General features: G+C 49.9%; 1 protein-coding gene across 1 annotated transcript; it reads right to left on the bottom strand.

Annotated features, from left to right (window-relative positions):
* Window positions 1–3,428: 3,428 nt before the first annotated feature.
* Window positions 3,429–13,951, bottom strand: Syt15 (synaptotagmin 15). Its single transcript, XM_021182295.1, has 8 exons — window positions 13,830–13,951; window positions 12,806–13,001; window positions 12,163–12,305; window positions 10,862–11,157; window positions 8,830–9,000; window positions 7,756–7,876; window positions 6,709–6,888; window positions 3,429–5,836 (listed from the first exon to the last, which is right to left on the bottom strand). The coding sequence occupies exons 1-8, from the start codon at window positions 13,834–13,836 to the stop codon at window positions 5,694–5,696; spliced, it is 1,257 nt and encodes a 418-aa protein (XP_021037954.1). The 5' UTR covers window positions 13,837–13,951; the 3' UTR covers window positions 3,429–5,693.
* Between the last annotated feature and the right edge of the window lie 432 nt (window positions 13,952–14,383).

Here is a 14,383-nt window from a genome sequence, read left to right as displayed (position 1 = left end):
AGTCAGTTTTGAAATTTATTTCTCCAACTCTTTTTTAAAATTTATTTATTATTATAATTAAGCACACTGTAGCTGTCTTCAGACACACCAGAAGAGGGTGTCAGATCTCATTATGGGTGGTTGTGAGCCACCATGTGGTTGCTGGGAATTGAACTTAGGACCTTCGGAAGAGCAGTCAGTGCTGAGCCATTTTACCAACCCAATTTCTCCAACTCTTATGTACAGAATTCTGGGTAAATTGCAATTGTGAAGTGCTCAAGGGAGACCAGAAAGTAGCAAGAAAGTAAAAAATACTCTCCCTTCCTCTGATAATTATCCTCTGACAGTGATGAGCACAGGCTGCTCATGGCTCTTGAAGTAATTTGGGCAGACATTCCACACAGAAAAGTAAGAAAAGCATAATTGACAAATGACTGCACAAATTACAACACATCATTATGGGATGCCAAATTGGCAGCCATGACACCGAGGCCAGGAGGCAGCTGCAGGAAATGCTCTCCCCCAGAGATGCACCTTCAGGAGAGCACAGGCCCCTGGGGCTGCCTCACATCGCCCCTCAAATTCTTCACCCCTCCCTGGAGCTGTGCCCACTGTTGTGTAGCTTTGCAAAAAAGGCACGTCTACTTTTCTGACCCTGGATTTTCAGCTTGGCCATATGGCTTGCTTTGGCCCAGGGATATCTAGGGGCACCATACAAGCAGAAGATAAAAAACATGCCCTCCTATGCTTCTGCCTCCATCTTGACAGGCGCTGTCCCTGGGTAGCTGGTGGTCACTGTGAACAGTCATGGCACTGGTCTGGCAAGGATCCCACAGCCCATCCAGACCCACGGTGTGAGAACAAGTTACCTCACCTGGGGTAACTCCTGCTCGGCCAACCCACAGATGCACAGGATAAAAATGTTGATGCTGTATCCCTGAGAGCCCATGGTCATTTGCTATGCACCAAGAGCCAAGTGAAGACAGCAGCTCACCCACTGTCTTTGACTGAGGGTGTCCTTGAATCCTGGTTCTCCTGGCTCTACCTACCAAGTTGCTGCCATTCTGCCACCTCCCCACCCTCCACCAAGCTGGGCCTTCTTTTTCTGGGAAAGGACTTTTTCCGCTAGAGGCAGATAGATGTTCACATTAACAACAAGGGGGAAAGCTGGATGAAGCACAGACCTTTTTAAAAAGAGCCCCTGAGTCAGAAGCAAAGCACAGGGATGAAAGAGTTTCTGAGAACCACTTTGCTCTCCAGGAACTTTCTGGGTTTGACCGAGAGGCTAAGCAGGTGGACAGAGTCGAGGTTCAGGGCGGCAAAGGCTGCAGCTGCCGCGTCTCTGCAGCTTGGGAATTGAGAAGCTGGAGACCAAGGCTACCAAGGCAGCCAGGCAAAGATAGCCCCAGGGGACATCCCCCCTGGAAACATTTGTTGAATTGTCGAGCTTTCATTGCTAACTATGAAAGTTAGCAGTTTGGGGGAAATGTCATATTTCTTTTAGAAATTGGAGTCAGGACCCACAGAGGAAGAGCTCTTGGTTGGATTCTCTGAAGAAGGACACTCATGACTCTTCAAAACCTGACCACTGGCTTGCCATGCTAGGTTTAAATAATGACCATGTCCGTTCATGCTTCCTCATACGGTATTTCCACGCGTGCCATAGTGATGGGACACTCCCTTTCCTGCTGTCTTGTAGATTAGAATTGTTTTCTTTGTTTTCTTGACTTTGGGGAAAGCAGAATACTGATGTTATATTCTTATGATGACCAGTAGTTGCTCGCCCTAAAGAATTCTGCCCTCTAAACTCCTTTATGAAAGTTAATTACATCAGTTGATAATTAAGTTTAATACTGCCCCAGTATAACCCGATTGTTATTTTTTTTTTTGCAAGCTGTCAGGAACAGCAGTTTGGAGTATTGGGCTTCACTGTAGAGCTCAAGGTGGGTGGTGAAGGCTGCCAGTGGTAGACACTGCTCCATGGGCCATGTTCTTAGAAACCAGGGTTTTACTGGCTTCGCAATCCCTATTGCACTGTCTGCTTAAAAGCAGCTTTATGAACATACAGAAAACCTGCTTCTTTTTGTTTAAGATGACTACTAATGGCTTCTCTGCCAAAAATGTATGAATCTAAATTTCAAGGGTTTGAAGGAAAAATGTTTCTATGATGAGGATTCGAACCCCGCCCTCCCCTTCTTTCTAATAGGGACTCATTATGTAGTCTGGCTTTAAAGCTGAAACTCTTCTGCCTCAGCCTTGTGCATGATGGGATTATAAGGGGTGTGTCACTATGCCAGCATGGGGATTTGGATTTTGATGATCTCTTTAAAATCCATATTGATGGAGCTGAAGCGATGGCTCATAGTAGTTAGGAACGCTTGCTGCTCTTCGGGAGGATCTGGGTTCAGTTCCCAGCACCCACATTAGGTAACTCCATTCCTAGGAGCTCTGGTGCCCTCTTTTGGCCTTCTTGGGCACCTGCATACATATGGTACACACACAGACAAGCAGCCACCCACACATACACAGAAGTTTAAAGTTTTTAACTTAAAAATTATTATAATAGCCGTTTTTTATTATTTCATGATTTTTAAAAAAAGATTTATTTATTTTAAAGAGTTATTGTATATACAGTGTTCTGCCTGAATGTACGCCTGCAGGCCAGAAGAGGACACCAGATCTCATTACTTGATGGCTGAGCCACCATGTGGTTGCTGGGAATTGAACTTAGGACCTCTGGAAAAACAGCCAGTGCTCTTAGCCTTTGAGCCATCTCTCTAGCCCTATTTCATTTTAAAAAGTATCTTCTTCAGAAAATAAAAGCCTATCTAAAAAGAATATATGGTTTTAAATTAATTTTTTATAGTTAATTGCCCTCACAGCTAATATTTCTTAGAGTTGGTATTTTATAGGTTTGATTACTATCTTTAAGATGCTTTATCAAGTTTATAGCAGGATGTTCTTTCAGAGATTTGTATAGTAATTATAAAGCTGATTTCCAGTTCACACATGGGTTGTCTTTGTACTATGCGGATGTGCACAGAGCTATATTCTGAAGCCCCACAGTGGATCTATGATGCGGGTCAAAAGAAACAGACAAAATCCTTGTGTTTCACAGAGCTTCAATTATTTTTTTTTACAATTAAGATCACACATACAGTAAACATCAAAGATGTTTAGAAAAATATTTTTCCTGTGCATTATGAAAATTCAAAATTTAAAACTAGAATGTAAATAAACTCTTAAGCAGGACATGGTGGTGCATGCCTTTAATTTCAACTTGGGAAGCAGATGTAGGTGGATCTCTTATGAGGTTGGAGCCAGCCTGGTCTACATAGTGAGCCCCAGGCCAGCCAAGGATTTAAATCGAAGGCGCTGTCTCAAACAGGCAAGCAAACAAATAACAGCAGCAACAACGAAAAACTCAAACCTCTCTTTTTTTTTAAATTAATTAATTTATTTACTTTATATCTGACTATACTTTTCTCCTTTCCTCTCTTCCCAGTCCCCTCCGCCCACTCCCTTCCCACTCACTCCTCCTCAGTGTCTCTTCAGAAAAGGGGAGGTTTCCCACGGAAGCCTGGCATATCAAGTTGTAGTAGGACTGCGTGCATCCTCTCCTGTTGAGGCCAGACAAGACAGCCCAGTAGGAGGAAAGGGACCAAAAGGCAGGCAACAGAGTCAGAGACAGCACCTGCCCTTGCTGTCCACTTAAGGACCCAGCTACACAGCTGTACCATATCATATGTGCCTTAGGCCAGACCCATGCAGGCTTTCTGGTTGGTAGTTCACCCTCTGTGAGCCCTTATGGGCCCAACTTAGTTGATTCTGTAAGTTTTCTTGTCATGCCCTTGACCCCTCTGTCTCCTACAAATCCCCAAACCCTCTTATTAAAAGTAAAACAAGTGGCCGGGCGGTGGTGACACATGCCTTTAATCCCAGCACTTGGGATGCAGAGGCAGGTGGATTTCTGAGTTCGAGGCCAGCCTGGTCTACAAAGTGAGTTCCAGGACAGCCAGGGCTACACAGAGAAACCCTGTCTCAAAAAAAAAAAAAAAAAAAAAAGTAAAACAAGTGGATAAACATATCATGCTAACGGATTGAAAGTTGAATAACCGACATTTGTCAGAGGGTTCTCATATTAGTATGTGTTAAATAAAATTGGATCAAATTGTATACTTTTCTGAGAAACTGATCACCTTATTCTAAGATATTCTGTGGGACTGTAAAATTTTCTGCTAGAGTCACAGGATCTGAGACAGCCCCTGCGAGCTCACACTGGCCCACGAAAACCTGCATGTCTCTTTGCCATTCTAAGTCTATACATGTCCCTACAATATGTCTGTTCCCTCTGTCATTCCTCAGAGCAATCAGCCTGCTGATTTCTTGCCATTACAGTTTCTCAGAGGCCTGTCAGATGTACCAGTCTGCCAACTTTCGCTGGTCATCCGGGGAAGACCACTGCAAATCACGGGTCTCACGCTGGAGTATGGGTGTGGTGGCATCCATGGTCTCCAGGTTCCAGATGAAATACTGTAGTTCTGTTTTCAGCTGCCTGCCCTGCAGGTACAAGGATCTCCGTGTGTGTGTGTGTGTGTGTGTGTGTGTGTGTGTGAAGCTATTGGAAGCCACTGCAGTGTGAGTCACCCTGAAAGTATGTACGTGAAGCGAGAGAGAAAGAAACAAACAAGATGGTGTGTCCTTGTGGACCAGTCAGGCAGAACTGGTATTTGCGTACTGATAGACATCAGAAGTGGACCTAAAGAGCACAGATAACGCTCCCGTCACTTCACTGAAGATGACAAGAGAGACACAGGCAGACAGTTCAGCTTTAGGTACAGTGCATGGACTCGTCTGCCTGTCTGCAGCTTAGGGTACAGACACACAGAGAAATAACAGGCACGGTGGCTGCTCACTAGATCAACTAATGGGCATTTGATGACAGCGACTTTGATTCTGGGGACCACTGACCTAATGAAGTTTATACCTCTTGCCACAGTCATCGGTTTTGTGCACAATACCATGGTTCCATGGATTCACCTGTCCAAAGTAAGAGTTAGGAACTGAATGCCCAAATTCTGGTAACCAGGTAACCATGAAACCCAGCAAGAGATCACCTGAAGTGGGGCAAGCGGTGTGGCATCCCCAGGAGGATGGCTGTGCTCATGATGTCATGCAAATTTGGCTGCATTGTGTTATATGGCTCCAGGGAATAGCTACACTGGCAAGCTGTGCCGACCACCTCGACCACCTCGTTGACCTCCTGGTATGTGGTTGGGCTGCTCAACAGGTCTCTCTCTCCCTGTTGTGGCCCACAGTTCACTCTGCTGGGTGGAAGACAGAGAACGCCCAGCTTGGAAAACAGTGCAGCAGTGGACTCAACCCACCACCAGCTTTCCAAGGTGGCGGGACTTAGCTGGTGCTGTGCTCCCATTCACGTGCAGCTGTGCTCCACCAAACAGAGTATCAGTTCTCAACCTCTGAGATCCTGTTTGAGGTCACAACCTTGATGATCAGGAGCCCTGCAGATCCGGAGGGGTTAGGTGGGTTGGGAGAGGCTCCCGGCCAGATACTGGCTGAAACTGGGTTGTATCCCTTTTCCTTCCTGCACACGAACACTCATGAGCTCAGGCTAGCCCCACAGTGCACTGAATGTTAGAGGGGATGTCCACAGTGTGGTGTGGTGTCGCACATCCTGATGGGGACACAATGGCTCAGGGCTCCGTGGGGCGGCAGAGTGCATGCCAGCGCTTCACCAGCTCCTTCGGCTTTCGAAGCATCTCCCCCCAGTGTTCCAGCTCTTTGCCACGGGTGTACATGTACGGGCCCACTACCACGCGGCCCAGGGGGGAGCTCTCTGCAGGGGAGGGAAAGCTTTGTCACGTCCTTAAATACAGAAGCTGTACTCTCATCCTAAGGTCTGCACTGACTTTTGTTTCCCATCCCCTGCTCTCTGGGAGGAAGTAGCAAGCCCCTCCTCCCTGAGCCTGAGCCTGAGCCACAGCCACCCAGCACTGTTTCCTCCCCCTGGGACCTTAGAGAAGAAGATGAGGTGAGAGCTTGCATTGCAGCCCTGTCCCTCACTGCCCTGACCCCTGGCCCAGGTCACATTAAACCCAGACATGTTGAATTGCTATGGGAGAAAGCATTTTTGTAGGAGGAAGGCCTCTTCCATTGCTTCCTTGCACACCGGGCAAGAGCATGAAGCAGTAATGTCCACCCATCATCTACCACTGGGGAGAAGGTCCCAAATCCAGCCCAGGAACAGCCATGGCCCAGTGGCTTTGCTTCGTAGTTAGTGATGGTGGATTCTAGTGGATGGGTCGTGCAGGACCACTGGCAAGGATAACCCATCCAGGACCTTGACTGGCCATCTCGGAAGGCATGATGAAAGGCAGAGAACACAGTACTCACGACAGGAAACCAATTGCCTGACATCTTTGACAATTCACCCAGAACGAGGAAGAAACAACTACCCTTGAGCCTCTTTCTAGGGTACTACAGACAAAGTCCAATTGGACTAAGGCTGGCCACGAGCCCCAGGCTACCTATCGGCAAGCTCTGTGGCCACGGGCAAGTGTCTCAGCCTCTCTGAGAGCTAGTTTCTTTAATTAGAAGCAGGGACAACTCCATTTGAGGGTAGCCATTGAGTGCTGCCTACAACTGAGTGGCCCCTGCTACCCATTGCCCCAACACCATGTCCCCTGCTTCCCATTCCCCAGGCCTTACTGTTCCCTTCTGTGGTCTGCAGCACCACCAGGCTAAGGCTGGCGGTGTCCAGCTCATTGGTGTCAACCTTGAAGCTGAAGGTTTCATTGTACACAGGGTTGATGGAGCCCAGTACAGCCGAAGTCCTCTTGCACTTGACGAATTTGTTGTGATTCATCAGAGACACCTTGACAGACACGCCTGTGGAGCAGTGCACATACACTAGTGGGCAGGAGAAGTGGGCACAAGCCCAGCTCCTAAAGTGGGATCTCTGGCTAGGAGGCACGTGCCCCCTCTGAATCACCAGATCCCCATCACTTTCTGGTCCCTGCTGCCCAGGCTGGCGGATGTGGCTGGAGCAAACAATGTGATGTTTTATGACCCACAGAAACCTGGCTTCCTTTTCCTTCCTCTGGCACTGGAGGCTCTCATGCTCAGCTGGCCCAGTTTACTGGAACCTGGCACCATAGCCCAGCCTCCCTGCTGGGAAGGCATTGCCTGTTGGGAACTCAGGCTTTGGACCTTCTCAAACCCCTGCTCATCCTGAAGCTGAGGGCTTCAGGGTGGGGTACAGATGAGCTCAGATGCTCTGAACTCCAGCAGCTAGCAGGCTGGGCATCATCAAGTGAGCAGGCTTAGTGCCTGGTTCCAGTTTTCTGGAAGGCCAGGAAGCAGAGCACTATTAGAGTACCAGTCCCCCCAAGGAGTAGGAGCCTTTCCTTAGGCATGGGGAAGCATGGGGCTGAACCTGCAGACACTGGAACCATTCAGCAAAGGGACAGGCCAGGTAGGCAAGGCAGTTTGAAGAACCAAGACACTGCACTGAGGAACAAGAGGGACAGGGCAAGGTCTCCGGTCAAGGCAGAGCCCTTGGCAGCTACTGTTGCCTTAGAAAAGGCTTTTGATACCAAAGGTATCCGCAGAGGGAGGACAGAGCAGAGGAGGTGCTGGGTGCTTGCTCTTAGGCACGTGAAGCACAATTTGGATGCCTGGTATGGAGGTCAGACTCTGCCTAGCCCTGGCTAGGCTCACTAGGAGGAACCTTCTTTAGGATCAGGGGTGACTCACTGACAACACTTCTGTCCTCCTGGAGCTGGAGACCCTTGGCCCGGAGCACGACCACAGTCAGGCGGCTCAGGTAGTCGTTGTAGCTGAGGCAGAACTGGATATCACCAAACTCAGAGGGGGGCTAGGGAGGCAGAGACAGAAGGGCTTACTCCTGTCACTCTGGCCAGAAGAGGACTTTGGGTACTTTCCTCTATCACTCTCTGCCTCTGTCACTTATTGCCTTGAGACATGGTCTCTTAGGGAACCGGAAGTCCTCTGTGTTAGGCTGGCTGGCCAGCAAGCTCCCAGACTCCATCCGTGCCCAGTGACAGGGTTATAAGACTGCATGCCAGACTTTCATATGGTGCTAGAGATGTGAATTCAGGTTCTCTTTTTTCCAGCGAGTACTCTTACCCACTGTGCCATTTCTCTACTTCTGCCCAAAGTTAGTTAAAATACTGTATAAAGTTATATCTGCACATTGCGATTAATGTGCATATAATGTACATTGAATTGGACTTTAGTCCCCTCCCCAAGATAGCTCATTATGTATATGTAAATATTGCAAAATTTAAAAAAAAATCTAAGATCTGAAACCTTCCCAGTCCTAAGCATTCTGGGTAAGAGATCCCTAACCTGTAGTAATGGACCAGAGCCTAATCTCTGGATTTTAAAGCCTGGCTGGGCTCACATGGGTCCTCCCTGAGGAATTGGAAAGGAGAGATAAACATTTCCCTGGACCTAGGCATTCCCATTTGCTGTGTCCCCTTTCACAGCCTTCTGACCTGTGTGAGAATCCAAATGTGCATGTCTTTGTGAGATAGAGGCTCACTTCCATAGCCCAAGCTGGCTTCCAATTTGTGATACAGGCTAGAGGCTCAGCAGGTTAAACCTGACTAAGCTCAGTCTCCAAGGGCTGTGTGGTGGAAGGAGAATTAGTCCTGCAAGCTGTCCTCTAATCCTTCCTTACAAGTCTGACACGGCACCCCACCCCAAGGGAAGGTGCTGGCCAGGCGGTGCCAGGGGACCCTGTGCATATCTTGGTTACCCACAGTATGCCGATACCAAGTGCTATGTGTCTGGCGACCATCTCACCTCCAGGTTCTTAGCTTCCAGGTCTCTCCAGATGATACGGTGGTGGTCCCCTGCCAGAGTCTCATTCTTCAATGGGAATAGCACCTGTCCCAGGAGCTGGTGCTTCCTCTGCTTGTTTACATGGTACACGGAGAACTTCAGCACTCTCTGGGTGACACTTTGGCTGGATACCTAAGGAAGGAGAGGACCCAGGCCAGGGTCAGGTCTGGGAGTAGGGGCCAGGTGGAAAATATAACATGTTGGATACAGGATATACATCCAAACCTTCCTTGGGGAAGCCTCTCAGCAGCAAGGCCCCATCATGGGGCAGTGCATACCTAGGCTTGGGCCTCATCATACAGTGTTTTGAGAGGACTTGTACCCATTGCTGCCTGGGGCTCCTTGGTACCCTAGTAACCAGGATCTGCCCTTGCAACGTGTTTACTTGCAGAAAAGGTGTGCCAGAAATCATGACCCGGTTTTGTGGAGATGGGCTCTCTTTTCTCAGAGCTGTGGCCTTCACAACTGTGCGATGGGGGTCATGATTCTTCTTGTCTCGATGGTAAAGCCCCAATCTCTGTGTCCGGCCTACAGCAGATGGCCAAGCAGTACTGATCGGCCTCTTCAGATCCGTCTTCCCAGAGCACGGAGGCCAGGCTCACGTTGGGGCGTGCTAACTGGTCACACTTCAGATAATAAGAGACAGAGTGCTTATCCCTGAACGGAACATCCTTTTCAGCCCTCGCCCCATCCGAGGCTCATGAGACATCTCAGAGAAATGGAGGACTGTAAGAACCTGTGCAGGGTGACTGCCTTGGATTCCAGGACTTGGGAGGCAGAAGCAGTAGGATCTCTGTGAGTTCAAGAGAGACACAAACATGGACTGTGCTGTGGGTATTTGGATGGGGAGGTACTTGGAGCAGCAACGGGGAGAATCTGATCAGGTTTTATTGGAAGCACATATATGAAATTCTCAAGAATAACGAAAAATTAATACTAAAAAGTTAATATTAAAATACCCTATGGCAAGGGCCTAGCATCAAGCTGTAACAAAAAAGAAGGAGAAGGAGAGGGAGGAGGAGGGAGAGGAGGAGAAGGAGGAAGAGGAGAAGGGAAGGAAGAAAGAAAAAAAAAGAAAGAAGGAAAGAAAGAGAAAAAAATCAAATTTGAATAAATAATTAAGACAATCCCTTAAAACAAAACAGAAAAACAAGCAAACAAACAAACAAGAAAGCCTTTGGGTGTGAGAGCCTGGGGAACTGATAAGAGCAGGGCAGGTACCCTCTGTAGGTCTCCCAGCGCTCGCTCCTGCAGGAGGGCCTCCTCTGGCTGGGCCACACGTCTTCCCAGCTCTCAGCCTCCTGCAGAAGGCCTGAACCATACTCCAGCCCCCTGTGATCACATGCTTCTGGAAGTGGACTGGCCTCTCCTCCCCTTGGGCCATTGTGTTGCACAGCTCTTGAGAACGTTTGTCCAAGACCTCTTGGCAGGTCCTTCTAAGAGGTCCAGACACCTGCTGTGGTTCCCAGGCTGCTGTAAGCACGGGGCACAGGCTTCCTACCCAACCTTAGACTCAGGGTATGGCAAAGGCACCAAAGGCTGCAGCCATGGCTCCTGTCCTTGACAGGTCCACCAGGACAAGCAGTTTCTGCCCCAACTCAAATAGGCCTGAGGGTCTTCCTTGGATGACCTTGCCTATAAGGCCCAGGGCATTGGGTCACTTGAGACCAGAGCTCCTGAGACCAGAGCCTAGCATTGAGTAGACATTTCAAAATGTGCTTTCACTTTTTTCTTTCTCCAAGGCAGCCAGGACAGGAGGAACCCAGTGTCTGACCACCTATCTCTAAGCCTCATTAATAAACAAGACAAACCAAACCCCTCATCACCAGGGGCTACCTCCGGAAGATCCTGCTCCTGCCTCTGAGTGAGCCGAGCTGGAGGCTCAAGTGTCTTGGAGGGCTGGAAAGCTCTTACTGTAGGAAGCCAGCTTATCCTGCACAATGCTCCCTCCCAGGGAGCCCAAGGGCACTGGATACCACTGCTCCAGAAGTACCTGGAAGATGAAGTTCTCATCAAACTGTGGGTTACAAATTTTGTGTTTGGTCTTGGACTGGAGGAAGCGCCGTTCATCAGGCAGCAGGTGGAGCTTCACCAAGGTGCTGCAGGTCTCAGAGGGGACTTGCAGTTGCCGGGCCTTAATCAGGCCCACCAGCAGCCTCTCAGACTCCTGCTGGTACTCCACGGAGAACCACAGCCGGCCCAGGCAGCCATCAGGGAAGCCTGTCTCACTCGTGTCCTCTGGGGACTTGTACAGCTCCGGGTTGATGCTCCCCATCTCACATGCATCTCCTACAACAGAAGGGGAGGGAGGTCTGGCGGGCCAGAGAAAGACAGGGACACTGGGGACAGTGGCCAGCTCTTGGTGCACCCACAGCATTGCCAGGCAGCTCATTATATGTCAGAGCCATTCTACCTGTCCCTGATTGTCCCCACAATCTTGGAGATCAGGGCGTGTTTCCTGATGAATCATCCCCTGCACTTGGCCGGGCTCCTCTCTACAGTGTCTAGGGAAGGATAAAGAGTGCCGAAATGTTGCCTTTCTTCTTAGAGCTCTTTTTTTTTTTTTAAGATTTATTTATTTTTGTTGCCTTTCTTCTTACTCTTCAACTTCAAATGGATACTGGCATGCACCCGGGAGATCTTCAGAGGAAAGAGGTGACTGCTAAGCTCTGTGATCACTCTCTATCCTTCTGCCCTCTCAGTTGACCAATCAATCCATCAGCCTGGGGCAGGACCTAGTCCAGTTCTGTTCCAGGGCATGCACGGGTTCCAATTCTATACTGAACCCTTTACATTTTTTGTTTTATTTCTTTTTTCTTTTTTTTTTTTGTGAGTATGTGTGTGTATGGGCATGCACATGATATCATGGTTGTGTGTGTGTGTGTTTGTGTGTCAGAGGATAACCCTGTGGAGCCCATTCTTGAACTTCACTTTACATGGGATTCTGGGGATCACATGTAAGCAGTCAAGTTTATGTGGCATGTGCTTTTTACCCGCAAAGCCCTCTCATGGGCTCCTATGTCAAATTCCTGCTACCTCTGTATCCTTGGGCAAAGTACTGATGATGCCCAGCTTCAGTTACAAATGAGGTCGTGGTTCCCTCCCCTTCAGAGGGAGGAACACAGTTAAGTCTAACTCCACAACAGCATATGAGTATGGAGTGAAGCAGGCACTTGGTGAACAAAGTACCAGAAACATGTGGTAACTCTGGTATCCTTGGGCTGGCCACAGGAGTGGAAGCAGATGGTCAGATCTAGCCAGATCAGCCCCTGCCTGAGTCCTGGGAGGACTTACCAGGTTTGGCACTGGAGGTGCAGGCCATGTGCTCTGGGACAGCGCAGGGGTCCTGTGGGGCCACAGCCCAATCACCACCTTGTAGGGGCACCCAGTCTCGACCTTGGTGAGAAGGGGGTACCACAAATGGTACACTTGGTAGCCTGTCCAAAAGAAGGGAAACCACATGTAGATGGCAAATGAGTTATGTGACCCCAATGCTCAGCCAAGTGGCTGAGTGCCAGAGGCTGGAGAAAGAAAAGCCAGGGAGAGCCAAGAGCATCTCTTCTGGGGCTATATTAGGACACACACACACACACACACACACACACACACACACAGAGTGTCTGTCTACCCATAATAGTGTGATGTGGGAATTAGAGCATAGCCTGACAGCAGTCTGTCTGGCTTATAATAATTCCTAGTTGTGGTATCTGGGCTTGGTTTTTTATATCCTCAGAATCAGTTTTGCCAGCAGGAAAATGGGGTTACAGCGCCTGCCTCCAGCTTGTTGTGAGGTTTCTGGGGTTTCTTGGCATAGTTTCCAGCATGCTGACAGCCTGAGAGAGGCACCCCACAACAAAACTTTGCTTTGCCACCTTGTCCCGTCCCACCAGCAAAAATTTGAGCAAAGCCTTAGAGAAAGAAAGGCCCAGAACCTTACCTGCCAGGTGGGGTCCCAGAATACTGGTAGAGCCTGTCCTCTTTTCTGCTGAAGTAAGAGATGGTGGCCGGGTCTGACGTCTCTGGCAGTTCCTCATAGGTGAAGGTGGTGCAAAACCTCCTCCACAGACAGCAGCTCACTCCGATCAGCAGAAGGAGCCCCCCAATGATGCCTCCTATCAGGAAGGCCAGCTGCTCTGAGGCAGAGACCACCAGTGCAGGCTGTGAGCTGGGTGAGGAAAGCTACCCACCAACTCACACAGCTCTGTCCTTGGGAGTGAGCAGAGTTAGACAGTGCCCCATCCCAGGAACGGCATATAAGTAAGATGTTTGCTGGTCTCAGCCCAAAAGATTTCCCTTGGGAACAGTTGGCCCTGCACTTGGTGGCCACTGTGCTCCAGAGTAGAAAGCAAACCTTCCCAGGGTTCCTGTTAGGGTTTGGATGTGAGCTTGGGTGTGGGTGCCATGCACTTAAGTCCAGGAAGGAATTGCTGCCCCGTGGCTTGGCAGAGCTCAGTTTTGGGGGTTGGTGGTGGTGGTGAGACCTGGAATCAGATGGGAGTCCCCACATGCTCTAAGATCTGTAGTCAGTGTCCAGTCAGTCTCTCCCCTCCCCGCCGCCCCTGCCCTCTATCAAGGGAACCCATGTTTTGGGTGGGAGGTGGCAGGTAGTGAAGCCTATTGTAACAGGTTAGGCAGATTTTAAAAAAAATGGAGAGAGACCTAAGGATCCTTGGACTCCCACATTTTCAGGGACTCTGGAGGCTATGCCTGGAGCTACCAACAAAGCTTAGAGGCTTGGTCTCACTTGCAGAGACCGGCGGGTGTGGGTTTTCCCAAGTTCAGGAGTCTAGATAGATGCTTGAGAAGGTGGGACCCATACACATAACGGTGACTGTCTGAGAAGAGCTAGCTACACCTTTTACTCCATTTCCGAGGTTGGCATGGTCGAGACAAGTACTTGAACTGTTGGCAGAGAGTAGACTCCGCGCCATAAGACAGGGGTAGGAGGTGAGGTCACTTACCTGCCATCGGGTAGCTCCTGGGCAGTGCTTGGCTCCTGTGCTCTAAGACTCAGGCTGCTGCTTGGACAGCGCGGCGGGGTAACCCGGCAAGGCGGGCGCCGAGTCTCCAGAAAGTGAAGGCTGCTGCAGGGTGGCCGGGAGGCAGGGCTCCAGCGCCCCAGGTCACAGCGACGCCCCGCCCTGGTGCTGGCCCTGGCCCGGGAGGGGCTCGGAGGCGCTGCTGCAAGTCCGGAAAGCGGGAGGGGTAGGTCCTAGGGGCCCTTGCCAGAGGCGGGAGCAGCTTTCTGCGGCCCCTGCCAGGTACGGAGTCACTCCCATCACTGAGGGTAGAGCAGAGCCTTCTTCACCAGCGACTGACAGTGGACTCCGCATCTGGTACCTCACACATGGTGGCCCTGGCATGCGCCGAGCCTGCGGCCAGGGTCCTCCTCTGATTTCCTTCAAGAGCTGAGTTGCACCTCCTTCTAGACCCCAACCAGGTTTGGCTCCGGGAGGCCTTTCCAATCCCAGGCTGGGGTTCCTGAGCCTTCCTGGGCACAGATCTACCCGTCTAG

The sequence above is a fragment of the Mus caroli genome, chromosome 14, assembly GCF_900094665.2.
Source record: "Mus caroli chromosome 14, CAROLI_EIJ_v1.1, whole genome shotgun sequence".
Lineage (NCBI taxonomy): Eukaryota > Metazoa > Chordata > Mammalia > Rodentia > Muridae > Mus > Mus caroli.
This window is presented reverse-complemented; position numbering and strand designations above follow the sequence as displayed.

Coding starts and splice junctions, on each gene's coding strand:
- Syt15 (XM_021182295.1), bottom strand. Junction 7,877..8,829: donor TGGAAGCTAAGAACCTGGAG/GTGAGATGGTCG, acceptor CTGCCTCCCTAG/CCCCCCTCTGAGTTTGGTGA. Junction 5,837..6,708: donor GCAGACCACAGAAGGGAACA/GTAAGGCCTGGG, acceptor CCTCCCCTGCAG/AGAGCTCCCCCCTGGGCCGC.